The sequence below is a fragment of the Artemia franciscana genome, chromosome 14 (genome assembly GCF_032884065.1).
Source record: "Artemia franciscana chromosome 14, ASM3288406v1, whole genome shotgun sequence".
Classification (NCBI taxonomy): Eukaryota; Metazoa; Arthropoda; class Branchiopoda; order Anostraca; family Artemiidae; genus Artemia; species Artemia franciscana.
This window is the reverse complement of record NC_088876.1, coordinates 37917643-37932150: the sequence shown is the minus strand read 5'-3', so window position 1 is coordinate 37932150 and position 14508 is coordinate 37917643. Positions and strand designations below refer to the sequence as shown.

The window sequence follows — 14508 nt, the reverse complement described above, 5'->3', positions numbered from 1 at the left end:
TGACTTAGAAATATAATTGCCAGGACCATCACTAATAATTTTACTAGAATTTAAAACATTCTTCCAATCACTTGGATTTGATGGAAAATCAAGACCCTGAAATCGGACTGCACGAAGGTATTTCTTATAAGCAGATTTAGTGTGCTTCTGGTATTGAAAACAATACCAGAAGCAGGCCTTCCGCATTCTGACCATATACGCAACCATAACTTTGCACGGTCCTTAATCGACTTCAACTCTGAATCATTATTCCACACAGGTTGACGAGTCCCTAACCTAACTCGTGCACAAGGGACAGTACAAGACTCAGCGTTTTTCAAACACGAAATAATTTGAGAATAGTACAGGTTAATACCGGCAACCGCATTTTTCACTGGCATTTGCGTCTGGAGCAAATGAAACGGAATACGAATAGAACTAAGTAGTGTAGCAAGCGTCACACTGTAAAGGGCAATATTTTCACGATTCCAATTATACTTGTCAAAAGACCATGAGGGCTTAGGAATAGAGGAATATACAGGAACATCAGATAGGGAAAACGTAAATGACATCGGCATATGATCAATATCTTGTTCATTCGTAAGGACATGCACTTCAGAAATACTGAGACTTGGCGAACAGATTACATGGTCAATATTTGATACACTTCCTGAACGATGAATGTAAGTATAGGACTGATCCTTTGGCACAATTTTATTATCAAGAACTAGATCTAACAAGCAGTCAGTTCTGGCCGAGTTATCTAAAATATTGCAGTTCAAGTCACCAACAATCATATGTGTAAGTTCGGAATCAGCGAATTGCTTCACAGCTGAGGATAACGAGGAGCAAGCTTTAGCGAACCGTGCCATAGAATCAATTCCACGTGCATTATGTGGCAAATAAGTGTTAATTATAACAGTATTGCCTAACTGGATGGCAAGAAAATGATCGTTCGAGCATAAGCAAGTGGGATTTAGACCACTTAAACTCCGCTTCACAAAACATGCAAGCCCTTCAGAGGGCCTGCCAAAAGTTGTGCGGGCATTTATAAGAAATAACTGATGTGATGTGCTTCGTTGTAGGAAACTGGAACTGGTGGAAGAGAGCATGTGTTCTTGTAAGCAGACTATATCGTAATCATTTATGAACTCGTCGATCACAGAGGCTTTATCCTTAGTGCCATTAATATTAAAAGAGAGTAGGGATATCGAGCGAGCCATCACTTGGCAGCAGAAATCACTTTTTTAAGGACTTGACATTTTAGGCTAAACAACACATGCGGACCACCACAATTCGCACATTCGGCAGGGAGTTTACAGGGAGACTCTTTCGTAGAGACATGAAGCCCTGAGCAGATTGCAAAATTTGGATTTGAACTGGAACAGACGGACTGGATATGGCTGGGTATAAGTGTTAAATCTATGCGGCAGTTACCCGGCCCCACAGCCAATATACCTTCTTTGAGTGATAACTAAAAAAATTTACAGGAGCAAAAATGTGGCATTTTTCCACGGGTCCGAAAGTGCTGCCATCTATTTTTCTATCCATTTCTGTTCGTGATTTCAGCTGAGTTTATCATTCGGTTTTTCGAACTTGGGATTGCGGTAGAGAAATGGCGTCAGATGTGCCGAATGAACTTTAAAAGTTCTCTCAGCTAAAGAAATTGGAGCTTATCCTTTGCTCCTTTCTAAGTGGTGACGTTAGAAAGTTGGCCAACGGCAAAAAAATCGACTTTTGAACTAAGAGATAGAATTTTTCTTAGACGGCAATGGATAGCTCTTGATGAGCTGATCAAAGTATATGACATTCATTTTTGGTACAAAAATTCCTTCATGAGGTATAACAGTTTGAAAGTTTCAAGGGGTTGACAACTTCAGTACTAAGGTACCCACTGAAATGAAATCTAGGCCGATACAAATTGTGAGACATATAGTGGACTTGTAAGCAACAGTCGGCTGTTAGGTAATAATCAACTTCGGCTATGAGGGGTTAGCAACTTTTTCTAGTTGGTGTATCTATTATTTCTTTCCAGTGTATTTGAAGGTAAAACCAATTTGGTTCCAGTGATAAGACATGTAGGAAACTTTTAAGTAATAATTTGCTGTTAGGCTAGAGTCAACTTCAGCGATGAGGGGTTTGCAACTATACTATTTGGTGTACCCATTTGTTTGTTTCTGGTGAACTTGATGCCTATCACGGGAGAGGGACTTATAAGTAAGAATCAGTCCACTTTTGGCGAGAAACGGCTGTTAGGTTAGCTCATAATCATCTTCGGCAATGAGCGGTTTGCCACTTTTGCTAGTTGGTGTACCTATTACTTGTTTCCGGTGTATTTGATGGTTAAACCAATTTGGTTCCAGTGGTAAGACATGTAGGGGACTTGTAAGTAATAACCGACTGTTGGGCTACAATCATCTTCAGCGATGAGGGTTTGCAACTTTTGCTAGTTGGTGTACCCATTTATTTGTTTCCGGTGAACTTGATGTCTATCACGGGAGAGGGACTTGTAAGTAAGAATCTGTTCACTTTGGGCTAGGAATTTGTACCAATTGGTGCACATTGTATTCGATCTCCTTAAATCTGACAGAATTAAGCGTTTACACAACAGGTACAAACGATATTGTAAAACAATGAGGTAGTTTCGTAATAATTAGTGTCACCTATGGTATTTTAATCCTGAAAAGTTACGGATAGCTTTATAATACCAACTAGATCACACGAGATATTGTTCCGAGTTTTCATCCGTCACGATGTCTACGATTGAAAAGGATAAAGTTCAACTGGTTGCAAAGTCGATTTAGTCCCTTCTTTCGATACTATTTTGCTATTGTCTTTTCAACGCTAAGGAATAGCCTTTGATCATGTAATTACTGATCGATAGCGAAGAAACAAAACCAAAGTGTTGCTCTCACAACACTTTAGTCGGCGAAGCCGGACAAAGGTTGCCGCAACACTTCACGTTGCCCGGGCAAAGTAGGTCTAGTTTTGTATAATCTTGGATATCTGATTTCTAACAGGTTGACGCAGACATGTATTTACGACCCGTTCACCAGCATGTAAACAATGATGAAAATGGCATACTAAGGTGAGAGAGTTGCATTTTCCTGCTAAGCTGAGAACAAAAATTCTAAGATTATAAAAAAAAGCTGATATTGCGTTGTCTGATCAATAAACAAACGTTACCGAGAAGTTCTAAAAATATTTGAAATTTCCAATTGAGAGGGCATAGTATACACATTGTTTATTCAAAGTTAATATCTTGTGTATGTCAATGATTTCTTTTTATCTTACAAATTAAGCCTAGGGCAAAAGGCAGTGAATTTGATGATCCAGGTTATTGGGATGGTTAATAAATATAACAGATGGTTGTGATGACACTTCACATGTGGTGGGGATAAGAGGGGGGTACACCTTCCTCCCTCTTTCCTGAGTTTGTCCAAAGGCTTTAACCACCTTCAGGGGAAAGTTTTGTATAAAATACACTTTTTTAGATTTTCAACAAAATACCTTCTCTTAGGCGTTCTGGACCTCCAGTTTCCAGAATATAGGAATCCTTTTTTCCTTTTCTAACTCAAAGAACAACTTGGGAAGCATTTAACTTCTTGACAAAATTTATGAGTTTGAACCCTTTCTTTCAAACTTCTGAATTAGCTTGAACTTCTGAATTTTTCTTTGAAAGACTACCCTCTTTGGAAATACACAAACGAATATCTGGTCAATAATTAAGTGATCCCAAAAATAGATATTGATATTGGTAGATGGTTCAATTCGTAAGAGATATACCAGCATGAGCTGAATGATTTAATACCAGAACTGGTATATTCAATAAGCCTTCAGAGCTATTGGCACCATGCATTCGCAAGAAAAACACGTTTGAAAAGGGCCAAAATTCAAAATAAAGTTTGGCTGACATTCAAACACATTGTCAAAGAATTTTATGGAAAAGATGAGTAATTTCACCAAAATTTGAAGGCCATGAACGCAGAGTACCAGGATGGAAGGGAGATACGTAAAATAGATATTTGTTGTTGGCAGGGCTCAGGAGTCTATCCACTTTACCACCGACTCCAATTCTGACTTCGATTCCCGAAGCATTAAAAATAATTGCTCCTGAAACTTTAGACATAATTTCTCTGACTGCAATTCTGACTCTTAACATTTTACTGAAAGAAGTAAGAACTTCAAATCCAATATTCCACCTAATTCAATGCAGAAAATAATGAGAGAAATTGACATTCATGAGAGAAATATAGAAAATGAATACTATAGGATAAATATTTATTTATTTATTGAACACTCCACTCATCACTCAATTTTAATAATTTTAATTTTGTTTATTATTGCCACTTTTTAGTAATATGTAAGAGTATTTAGCTTAAATCCAGCCTTTTAGTGTAGGCATAGCTCCCATTCCGAAGGCTCTTGCATTATTTCTGTTACTCCAGCTCTGTTCAGCAAAAATTTAATAAAACACCGATTCCACAGCGTTATTGCAGCATCAGCATCAGCGTTGTTGTAGCACAGGTTGTTGTAGCATCTAACAAGAATATCCACATGTTAAAAAGTTCAAAACTAAAAAGTATGTTGTAACCATTACACATGAAACTGAAGGTATTACCAGAAATTCGTAAACAATCAATCTCACCTGAGAAAAATCCACTAAAGGCACAGCCAATACCAAATCTGAAACCGGAATGGTTGTCTAACCGCAAACCAGGAACTTGCTTACTACTTCCAGGAGAAGAAAACTCATCAATCTGTTCAAAACCATCCAAATTCAGTTCTTTTTCGTCATAACTAGCAGGGACAATCTCAAAGCTCTCACTCCAGCCTGTGTCTCCACTATTTTGGTCCCCACTCATGTAGTATTACTACTAAGCATTTATTTATCACAAAAACTTATAATTCGTCTCAAAAGTAAAGCAGGTCGGTCAAAACCATCATCAAGCTAAAAACCTAAAACAAAACGTTTTCATATGAAAATAAACTGGATTTAAACAGAGGTTTAGTCGCCTCAATAGCTTCATTTTAGGCTTTTGATTGCCAACTTTGAATTGTACTTATAGCCTAATAAAAAAAGGTTATATATATATAAAAAAAAGGGGGCAACTACCTATGTAAATGAGAGTTTTTCTTCTTGTAAGTAACATAAAAAGCAAAGATCCTAGTCATTACGTGAAGAAGATCCGAGTCACTTTTTTGTTCTAAGACAAAAATTCTCTCAGGATTACTACTTTCCCTTGCTTACACGGAAAGGAGTTTTAATTGTTTCAACGGTTTGAAGAAGGAATTACTTAAAAAGCAAGCTTTTTTAAGATTCAAATCAAAAAGAAACTTCTGAAGAATAATTTGAATTTGCACACAAAGTATGGACAAAATTCAATTATAAAACCTTATGGGACTATACTTCCTTATACCTAGCCTCAGACGTTCTTACTATCGCCAATGTCTGTACAGAGATAAGCATAGAGCCAGCATTTCCCTGGCTCTCCATAGAGCCAGGGAAAGGTCAAAGAGAAAAAGCTACCACGGGCATAAACAGAGAAATTAGTCACCTCCTTAAACTATTAAATAAAAAAACAAGTTTTTTTTAACTGAAAGTAAGGAGCGACATTAAAACTTAAAACGAACAGAAATTATTCCGTATATGAAAGGGGCAGCCCCTCCCTCAACGCCTCGCTCTTTACGGTAAAGTGTGACTCTTTCTCACAACTCTACTTTTTAAAACAATAAAAAACTTTAGCGTAAAGAGCAAGGAGTTGAGGAGGGGACAGCCCCTTTCATATACGGAATAATTTCTGTTCGTTTTAAGTTTTAATGTCGCTCCTTACTTGCAGTTACAAAAATTTGTTTTTCAATTAATTCCTGAACGTTTTTGAATTAATACATGTTTTGATTTTGACTCACCACACATAAATATTTAAAACGAAATTTGCATATTAATATTTTTTTTGGCTAAATGGCTTAGCCAAAATCAGACAATTTTGAAAAAAGGGGTGGGGGAAAAGGCCTAGTTGCCCTCCGATTTCTGGTTACTTAAAAATACAACTAGAACTTTTATTTTTTTTACGAACGTTTTTATTAGTAATAAATATACGTAACTTACAAATTAACTAACATAACAAACTTCTATATTTTTATATTTTTATAATATATATGAGGGGGTTCACCCCTCGTCAATACCTCTCTCTCTACACTAAAGCTTGCATTTCATCCCAATTCTTTAAGAATGACCCCTGAATCACAAAGGCCATAGAATAAATAGTTGAAATTACAAAAAAATACTTTGGCGTAAAGAGCAAGGTATTGTGGAGGAGATGAACCCCCTTATATGCATAATATTTTCTGTTCGTTTTAAATTTTAATGCTGTTCCTTACTTCCAGATGAAAAAAAACTTTTTTTTATATATTTTCTGTTTTTTATAAATAATACTAGAAAATCCTGCACCCCCTTCATGAAAATTCTCTTCCCTCATGATAAATTCCTCCATGGAAAGATCCTCCAATGTAACCCCCTCTCCCAACCCATCCCCATCCCAACTCTAAATTCCCCCTAAAAACGTCTGTACACTTCCCGATAGCCACTACTACATGTAAACAATTGTCTAAGTTTGTAACTTGCAGCCCCTCCCCAGTGGACTTTGGGGATTAAGTCGTCCTCAGAAACATAGTTATTAGGTTTTTCGACTATGTTGAACGGAATGGCTATCTCATTTTAATCCGGTGACTTTGGTGAAAAATGAGCGTGGGAGAGGGCCTATGTGCCCTCCAATTTTTTTGGTCAGTTAAAAACGGGCATTAGAACTTTTAATTTCCGTTAGAATGAGCCCTCTCACGACATTCTAGGACCACTTGGTCGATACGATCACCCTGGGAAAGAAAAAAAAACAAATAAACACGCATCCGTGATGTCTTCTGGCAAAAAAATACAAAATTCCACATTTTTGTAGATAGGAGCTTGAAACTTCTACAGTAGGGTTGTCGGATACGCTGAATCTGATGGTGTGATTTGTAAAGATTCTATGACTTTTAGGGGGTGTTTCTCCCTACTTTCTAAAATAAGGCAAATTTTCTCAGGCTCGTAACTTTTGATGGGTAAGACTAAACTTTATGAAACTTATATATTTAAAATCAGCATTAAAATTCGATTCTTTTGATGCAACTATTACTATCCAAATTCTGTTTTTTAGAGTTTTCGTTACTATTGAGCCGGGTCGCTCCTTACAACAGTTCGTTAACACGAACAGTTTGACTACAAAAAAAATTACGCCACATAAATCTTAAATAGACACGGACAGTGAACTATGATAGTGAATTATTGATAGTGATATTAATAGTCAATAAAGGATAGTTAAATGGACAGTGAATCATAATTTTAGAGTAGACGTAATGGTACTTGTATGACACACCCCCTCCCTAATATTCTTCTAATATGTTTCTCTGACGTTCAATCCTAATGAAATATAACAAAGTAAGATAAAAAATATAATGCTTTAAAAACAAAATAGGAATATATTCGCACATTAGGGGGGGGGGGTAAAGTATAGTGGTTCTGCATGCCTAATATGTTAGGTACAATTGTTCTGCATATTATGTAGTAAGAATAGCTTTCCAACTTCACAGGGTCCAAATACTTTATCCCCCCCCCCTAATATGTAAATATATAGCCCAAATTAAAAAAAAATTCAAATATTCTGTCACTACATTTGTTTTATCTCACACTAAGCTGATAGAGACTAACGATAAAAAAACGGTTCTATAATGCGTCAAAGAATGAACAACTTGAGCAGGCTTATCATACAAGTACCAACACAATTTATAAAGTAGTCTGTTTCAAACAATCCCTTTAGATACACCTTATATAGAACATTTTCACAAAAAAAAAGAGTTAGCTCTTCAAACTTTGTAATAACACTATATTCGGAAAAACAGTAAATCAAGAAAGTAAAAGAATAGAATGTGAAGTTATGATAGACCTTGAAAAACTGTTCCAGGTGAAAGAATTTTTTATTTTTTACAACAATCTCCGAAAATATAACATTCATATTCACGAAAGACTTTTTTTCTGGAGACATATTTGAGCTGCTGTGGCCATTTTTTCGAGTCAATTATAAGTTAGTTTAAGTTTGACAATCTATTGACGAGATGAGAAAAACTAAAAAATTAAAGAACGAGGATATTTAGTCAGTGAAGATTAAAATACTATACAAATATTTCGGCCAAGACCTCCGCTCAATCGTCCTTAGTAGAAAAATAAAAAAAATCTTAAAAAGCAACCATTAGAATATCTGGTCCCTTTCTCAACGAATCTCAATAAAGTAAGAAAAATCAAACTCTACTTTATTGACAAAGACTCGTTATTTGTTAAAATACAAACCTAAAATTTAGTTGGGGACTTAATGTCACCCATACTTTGTCCTGCTATGGATTTTTTCAACCGCGATCCTGAACAAAATGCTTATATGGTAGATAGTCAAAAGAAGAGCCAATTAGGAATATTGAAAAACAAACTCGGCAGCGACTATTTTACTGAACTTAAAATGGAGGGCCAAAAGGCTATTGTGTTATAATATCAATCGCTTTACAAATGATGACCAAGGGGGCACCATTTTTAAACTCAAATTATACACAATAGATGAAGTCAAAAGGGGAATTTTGGTGTTGCCAACGAAGTGCATGCGACCAACGATGGAGTTACATTATCCCCCTTGGACACCACTGAACAAGCAAATTGCAAAAAGCAAAGAGCTTCTAGCTGTTAATGAACAAACTTTTTTCCTGTTCCAAAATCCTCGAGAAAAGGCATTCAGAAAACAAGTTTCTCAATCCTAGCCACTCCTTTTCCAATTCGTTTAAAACAGCATCTACTCCTTAATTTACTCTGTTCTAAACTTCCATGTTTTTTTCGACTTTTATGCAGTAATAGGTCAAAAATATCCAATTGTCAAAATTTCAAAAATGAAAATGACAAAATAATATTTGGTGTTATTAACTTCCAGTTTATATCGTGATTTTTTTTTTCACCAGCTCTAATTTTAGTTCAATTAATTTAGTCTTTTTCAGATTTTTCTTATACAGTTTTGTTCTTTTTTAATTTTGTTACACGTAATTTTCAGTTTTGTTCATGTGATTACGTATTTTTCTAATTTGTCTTCGCACTTCTGGTTTACTGAGAAATTTTGTTTGCATAATTAGGTCTATTTTAAATTTGGTTTTCGTAATTTAATCTTTTTTAAAGTTCTGTTTTTCCCCATTTTCATATTTTTGTCATATTCAATTTTTAAATGAGAAATTTCTTAGCATTTTCAAACTTCGCCGAGTTGTTCACCGTTTTCACAATCTTGTTGAAAGTTTTCAGAAATTTCCCATTTCGTTGATAAGCTTCGTGTTTTTTCCATTTATTCTTGAATTTTTTTTATGTAAAGTTTTAAATTGCGTTGTTTTTAGATGGAAATTTTTTGGCATTTTCAATTTTGTTTCAAGGCTTTCGCTGTTTTTTTTTTTTTTTTTTCGAAGATGCAAGATGTGCTGAAATTCGACTCGAGTGTTGAAATTGGCAGAAGAGCGACAAATTTTTCTATAAAACATTTTCCATCTTACACTTTTTAGATAGTTAGAAAACCAGAAATGAGCAGCAACCATGTTTCAACCCTGTACCCTGTTCTTTTATAAATTGCAAAGTTGATTTACACCATTTCTAAGAAAATTGATAGCAAGTGTTTTTTATGCAATCCATGAAAGCTATATAGAGCATATCCAATTGATGTAAAAAAGTGTAATTTCTGCCTTGATGAAGTTTGCACATTGCATTCTAGAGCGTTTTTACCCTTAAAGTGTCATTATGATAAATGTGGACAATGGCAAAATACCTATCCTGTCTTAATTGTGAAAACCCCTGTATAAACCTTTAGCCTACCCTTAAGAGAAGGTTTTGGGAGAGGATTTAAACAGATATGAGAAGAGGACCATGGTTCAAGCCACTAGTGTCAAAACAATGAAAACTATGACTATAAAGCTACTGGTGTCTTCAGTATGTGACATTGCTTCAAATAATCAAACTTAAAAACATGAGTCTGTTTGGCGGCCTTTTTGGGCTGAAAAACCTCTTTCACGCTAATTTATCAACTATGGGTTGTATCCCTGTAGAAGCCTAATATTTGTAGCTATGAAGATATAATGAGTTGGAGGTATTTAGCTTGAGACTCTCTATACAGGATTTCAACTCTTGCTGAGAGAAGAGCATTACCAAGTGCTGAAAACCATGTTGCAACCTAGATGGGCCCAGGATTGCACAAAGCCTTCATTCCTACTGTAGGTCCCAGGGACTTCTTGCTGTCCGTTTCTAGGGTGGCTTAAGCGCTTTGGTGTACACTTGAGAAGATATGTTGATCCCCATCCAGCATTGGTATCTGAGATCATTGCTTTTCCTGAGGCCAAAATAATTTCGATGATTTAAAGAATATGAAAATTGGAGCTTATGATGTTACAATGCTAAAAAATAACTATTGCATTCAAATTTTAACTGACAAATTCAGATGATTCGAACTGGACTTATTAGGAGTTTCATGAACTCATATCCCAGGGGTAGGAAGCATGAAACTATGTGGTATAGAATTTGTTCACTTAGGCAGGAAGAATGGGGTACATAGACAGGATGTGGGACTCGTGATGAATAAAGAAGCTATTAGGTCTTGTTTAGGCTAGGTAGGTATAAGTAATAGAATACTAATTGCTCATTTTATGACTAAAAAGTTCAGCTATCAGTTATAGTAGTATGTGCCCCTGTTGAACCAACAGATGGAGATATTAGTTATCAGATGAATCTTACTTACAGTTGCAGGAGCAAATAGACAGGATCCCAGGTAGAAATATGGTGTTTTTACTAAATTTTAATGCCCAGGTTGGTAGAAATAGTGATAGATGGTATCCTAGGAATGTAAATGAATGTAAGAATGTAAATGTAAGGAATGTAAGTAAATGTAGGAATGTAAACAAAAGGAATGGAAAGTAAAGAAAGCATCAAAACATGAACTAAGGGGATGTGAAGTGGAGGCCACGGATAAAATATCTGAGGACCTGAAAGATGTAACTAGACAGCATAATATTAAAATATTATACTGGTGTGATGATAAATTGAGAAGGGACAGTCAACCCAGACTTGTCCTGGTTAAAGATAGGAATGGGGCCACAATTAGTGATAAGTAAAGAGTTAAAGAAAGATAGGCAGCACATTTTGAGAATGTGCTTAACAAGATACAACAGCAGGAAAAGATATTGAGGAAAATGTAAAAGTTTGTGATACCATGGATGTGAAGTAAGATTTGTTTTGTGAGGAAGAATTAAATAAATAAATAAATATATTCGCAAATTTGATGGCAGGCCGTTAAGCCTCTACAAAACAAAAATCTTAATTTGCATTTCTTCTAAATTTGCATAAGGAGAAAATGTCACTTGAATAATATTCATCAACTTCCTTCTTGAATGTCCGTAGGTTTGTGGAGCAGATTACTCTTTCTGGTAAGTTGTTCCAATGCTGAACAACTCGGTTGCCGAAAGTCCATCGGCCCATGTCCTTGTAAAAACGTTCCATACTCACTTTGTACTGATGTCCTCGGAGATGATTTTTATTGAACTGCACGATTCTCTGGGCTGGTACGTTATCATAGGCTCCATTGCAGAGCTTGTACATTTCAATAAGATCACCACGATGGAATCTATATGCGAGGGTTGGGATTTCAAGCTTTCTAAGCTGCTCTTCGTAGGGAAGGAAGCGTAACCTGGGAGAGAATTTAGTTATCCTCCTCTGAACATTTTCGAGAGCATCTATGTCCTTGTTGTAGTATGGTCTTGTAGAACAATGTCCATACTCAAGAATCGGGCGGACAAGGGACTTATAGAGCGTAGCAAGCATTTTGTCGTCCTCGCACGAGAAGTTCCTTCTGATCATACCAGCAACTTTGGAAGCCTTCTTGACGACAGCTTCATAGTGGCTACTGAAGTTCAGTTCAGAATCCACTAAGATGCCTAGGTCTCTTTCTTCTCTACTAAGAGTGAGTGCAGCGGAACCAAGAAAGTATGAGGACGAAAAGTTTTGTGGACCCAGAGTCAGGATATGACTTTTCTGGGTATTGATTTCCATGATCCACTTCCTCATCCAGTCATCGATTCGTTGGAGATCCGCCTGCAGGTGGTGAATGTCTTCACATGACGAGATGACGCGATAGAGCTTTGTGTCGTCCGCGTAGAGAAGGATGTCATATTTGATGCCCTCAACTAGGTCGTTGATGTAGAGATTAAACAGAAGGGGGCCGAGAATTGACCCCTGGGGTACTCCGCTAAGAACTTCTTCTTCGGCATTGCTGAGACAACCTTCTACGCACACAACTTGCTTTCTGTCAGTTAAGAAGTCCGTAATCCATTGAAGAAGACTGAATGAGGACCCGGATGATGAGAGACCGTATTTCCTGAGCTTCTTGACGAGACGCTTATGGGGAACTTTGTCAAAGGCTTTCTTGAGATCCAAGTATATGAGATCAATCTGGAACCCCTTGTCGATGTTTTTCTTCCAATCATCTGTGGCACAAAGCAGTTGGATCTCTGCAGATCGTTCCTTAAGAAAACCAAACTGCTTTTCGGTAAGTATTTTTTCTCGTTTTAAGTGTTCTAGGGTGTGGTCTGCAATGAGAGACTCAAGTACTTTACACGTAATACAAGTGAGGCTTATCGGTCTGTAGTTTGATGGGTCTTCTCGTTTCCCACCTTTGTATATTGGGACGACAATAGCTTTTTTCCAAATAGTGGGAAGCTCACCGAGTTCAAGAGACTTTCTGTAAATGTAGACTAGTGGCTCTGTTATTACCGTTGCAAGTTCTTTGAGCAGTTTTGGATGTAGATTGTCTGGGCCTGTGGACTTGCTTGGGTTAAGTTCTCTGAGTTTTTTTAGAACATCGCTATGTTTGATCTCTATCGGTCTTATCAATTCGCTTATACCCTGAATTGGTTCCTCGCGGCTAAAGTGGTCTTCGTTCTCAGGTTCCTGAGTAAAAACAGAAGAGAACTGGCTGTTGAGAAAATTTGCCTTGTCCATGGGGTCGTGTACCAGCTTTTGTTTCACGGGATCGTAAAGAGATGAGACTCCACCTTTGTTTTTCCTTTTGCTGTTCACGTATTTCCAGAAACTTTTTGGGTTTTCTTTCAAGGAGAAAGCTAATTTACGTTCTCTAAGCTTTCCTTCTCTTCTTGTTGCTTTTCGAACACTGTTGCGGAGCCTCTTGAATGTTTTCTCTCGGTCGTTACTTAGTCGATTACTTTTGTAGTCTCTCCATGCTTTTTGTTTTGCTTTTAATCAGTTCAATATTGGCTTTAGGTAATGCAACACGGGTGTATTTATTGTGCATAGGAATAAATTGTTCTTCCATTGAGGCTACAATCTTAGTGAACCTTGTGTAAATGGTGTCTAACGACTCCAACCCACTGAATTCTTCAGTCCAGTTGACATCCGAAAGCTCTCTTCTCATAGCAACGTAATCTCCCTTGTAGTAGTTACGTTTCAGTGCCACACGTGTCCTCAAAACCTCCGTTTCCAAGCTAAACACAATTACCGAGTGATCCAATTTACCGATTGGTGACAACTGCTTAATATCTGATACCAGGTCTCCATCGCTTACTAGTAACAAGTCGAGGATACTTGGTGTGTCAGATCCCCGCATCCTTGTTGGCTCAGATATTAGCTGCTCTAGAAAGTGTTTGTTAATAACGTCCAAGAATTTACTCGTCAAGCTTGCGGTAGATTCCGTGGTGTATCGCCTATTCCAGTCTATCTTAGGGAGATTGAAATCTCCTATAATAGCAAGCTTTTGGTTGGTGTTCTTAGCGAATGCTGCTATTTGCGAGAACAGAGCTTCGTCGGATGTGTCAGTGTTGTTGGGGCTACGATAACAGATCCCAAGAACAGTGTCGCTGGTCGTTTTAGACTTAATGCAGATCCACAGACTTTCTTTGGGCTCAATCGCGTCGGTTGACCTCGATATTGGATGCACGTTGATGCCTTTTCGACAATAGCAGACTATCCCTCTACCTGTATTCTCTTCCAGATTTTGTTCATACAGATAATAATCTTCGATACTGAGCTCTGTGACGGTAGGTAAGTATCTGTAGTTTTTTGGTTTAACTTCTACTATTGCCACAATATCCGGATTTTCCAGTTTGATAACCTGCTTTGCTTCCTCCATTTTGCAACAGTACTAATAGAATTAAAAAATAAGGCTCCAGGTGCTGATAGTGTGGTAAATGAGGTTCTTAAAAATGGTGGCTCTGATTTTAGAAATAGGTTATTAAAGATTGTGAATATGATTTTCGAAAAAGGGGAAGTACCTAACGATTTTAGGAAAACCTTAACCAACCATTGTATAAGAAAGATGATAAAAGTGAGTGTGGTAATTATTGAAGCACTAGTCTGGTCTCTGTAGATATCAAATTATTTAGTAATATGATATGTTTAAGATTGAGATATGATGTAGACAAAGT

The 14508-nt window shown here is 36.9% G+C and overlaps 1 protein-coding gene across 2 annotated transcripts in view; it reads right to left on the bottom strand.

Annotated features, from left to right (window-relative positions):
• Positions 1 to 14508, bottom strand: part of LOC136035680 (cysteine protease ATG4D-like) — a 120963-nt gene that overhangs the window by 48527 nt on the left and 57928 nt on the right. For both annotated transcript variants that reach the window (XM_065717606.1, XM_065717605.1), the window contains exon 2: positions 4628 to 4938. In XM_065717606.1, the coding sequence (XP_065573678.1) occupies positions 4628 to 4844 (217 nt within the window). In that variant the 5' untranslated portion in view covers positions 4845 to 4938. The remainder of the gene's footprint in view (positions 1 to 4627; positions 4939 to 14508) is intronic.